The sequence below is a fragment of the Primulina huaijiensis genome, unplaced genomic scaffold, assembly GCF_012295235.1.
Source record: "Primulina huaijiensis isolate GDHJ02 unplaced genomic scaffold, ASM1229523v2 C13282213, whole genome shotgun sequence".
Lineage (NCBI taxonomy): Eukaryota > Viridiplantae > Streptophyta > Magnoliopsida > Lamiales > Gesneriaceae > Primulina > Primulina huaijiensis.
The window spans coordinates 1-2,064 of NW_027342050.1; the positions used below are offsets into that span (position 1 = coordinate 1).

The following is a 2,064-nucleotide window of genomic DNA, read 5'->3' on the forward strand; positions in this document are numbered from 1 at the left end:
GCGCTGGTGCATAATGCCCCTGAGTACCAGTGCTGCTTCCAGCTTGGGAGCTTGATGACTAAATGGATGATGTAAGAACAAAAAAACACGTTAAACAAAGGTTAAACCATATCAAAGATATAGAGTGAGATGATAACAGAAGAAAGCACATGCATAGCTTGCATGATAGCAAAATAAAAAAGGCAATTGACAAGGAAATACTTGGAGATGCATCTTTCAATTGGTATTGTACAGTCAGATCCTATCTAATTCATTTTTCTTAATTGAAGGAAATCAAAGAACCAAGGATCTGATTGATTAAAAATTTTGAAATCAAGAATTTTAAATCAAGCTTTTACACCAGTGCCTCTACCAGTGATGGCAATAGATTACAAAATCCACCCAATAATAGTATCATTTAAAATCGATACATCATACATATCATTTTTTCAACTCGAATCATTACATCCAAATACAAGATCAGAAAATTCGCAACATGGTGTTTGACAAATTAAAGCAGGAAAACAAAAAGACATGTAAGATTAAAGTTCGAAGGCAAAGAAACAAACACAAACAAATGGCTTTGTTCTACCTAAGGAATATAAAACCGCATTTTCATGTTAAAATGTAGTAAGTCTTTCCAATGTACTACATAGTTGTAGTGCATGATTGGTAGCTTAACTGAGAGTTTTCATAACGAAAGGTTATAATCTAAAAAGACAACTTTTAGTGTGAAAGATAATAACATTCCATTGGATCCGACAAATCATTCTATATTATGAAAATTCATTGTGTCAAGGGAAATAACATATCTTAACTTCACGTGACCGCTTCGCAACTAGTTGTTACGGTAAAAGTGCTCTCATGTGATAGTTGTTGAATGAGATCTACGAACTACTTCATCAAATGAAAATGAATACAGCAAACGAGAAACCATTTAGTAATAAGTTTCACTCGACCGCTGAAATTCATGGATTTAGGGAGTTACACAAGATTGAACTAACAATGCCAGAAATGAAATAATTCAACAAAGAGGAACAAATTTACAACTTTCATGAAGGTACCCGTAGTTATGCTAACTGAATTCGTGGCTATTACGAGAGAAAGGCCACAATCATTTCCTCCAATAGGTAAAGCACCATTCACGGTAAATAGCACTGATATTCATGAGATGGAACAAAAGAGAGCCAGGAAAAGATGATAGGAAAAGAGCAACTACTAGACTTGATGACGGCGGTGAAACATGAATGAAGGTATTGTAACTAAGCCACAAATGCTATGTCATTCAAATGCAATAAAGTTAACCCACCACATCCACACCAGTCTGCACAAGCTGCCCCCTGCTTGCTGTCAGAGCTGCTGCATATTCCTCGGCCTACTTGACCAAAGAAACACCAATAATCGATAAAAACAGTTCTTTTTACCACAACTACTATCCTAAGAGCACCACTTAATGCAACGAAAAATTGACAAAACCTTGCGAGCTTGAGCATTCATGATCTGTTCAGCATTCTCTCTCTGGTACTGAGCAATTCTCACTTCAATAGCGGGAACATCTATTCCTTCAGATAAATTCACAACTGCAAGCAAATATTTTCAGATGAACACTGACACAGAGCATACCACAATAAACAGGTACACTTACTCATGTCCTCTACTTCCTCCAGGTAATCATTGTATTCCCTTAATGATGTGAAATCTTCCACTCTTTTATTGTATCTGTCAGTTTGAGATGTTACACGTACAGACATTTAGTAAGCCAATAAAGGATGGTAGGGTGATAAAATAAGATATGCATTGATGCCCTTGTTTACCCAAATAAAAACAACAATCAAGTAAATGATGGTAAAACCATAAGTTGAGAGAAGAAGATAAAAATAATAATTTCACAGAAATTATACAACATAAGCGTACAATTCAGAGAAGGAACATACTGTCGCACCCTTTTGCAAAAGAAACATTAGATTCTTCAAATTATGAACTCTTCCATACTTTGATTTCAAGTGGGACATTGTCATGTATACAAATTTAGAAGTAACCTCAAGATAGAAGCCTTAAGATTCATCCAAAAGTGATTCTTTGATA

At 35.3% G+C, this 2,064-nt stretch overlaps 1 protein-coding gene across 1 annotated transcript; it reads right to left on the minus strand.

Annotated features, from left to right (window-relative positions):
• Nucleotides 1-1,043: 1,043 nt before the first annotated feature.
• LOC140965489 (uncharacterized) lies at nucleotides 1,044-1,730 on the minus strand (the record flags this gene model as incomplete). Its single annotated transcript, XM_073425552.1, has 4 exons — nucleotides 1,625-1,730; nucleotides 1,456-1,559; nucleotides 1,285-1,354; nucleotides 1,044-1,136 (listed from the first exon to the last, which is right to left on the minus strand). Coding segments are annotated over exons 1-4 (373 nt in total), but the record flags the coding sequence as incomplete, so codon positions are not given.
• Between the last annotated feature and the right edge of the window lie 334 nt (nucleotides 1,731-2,064).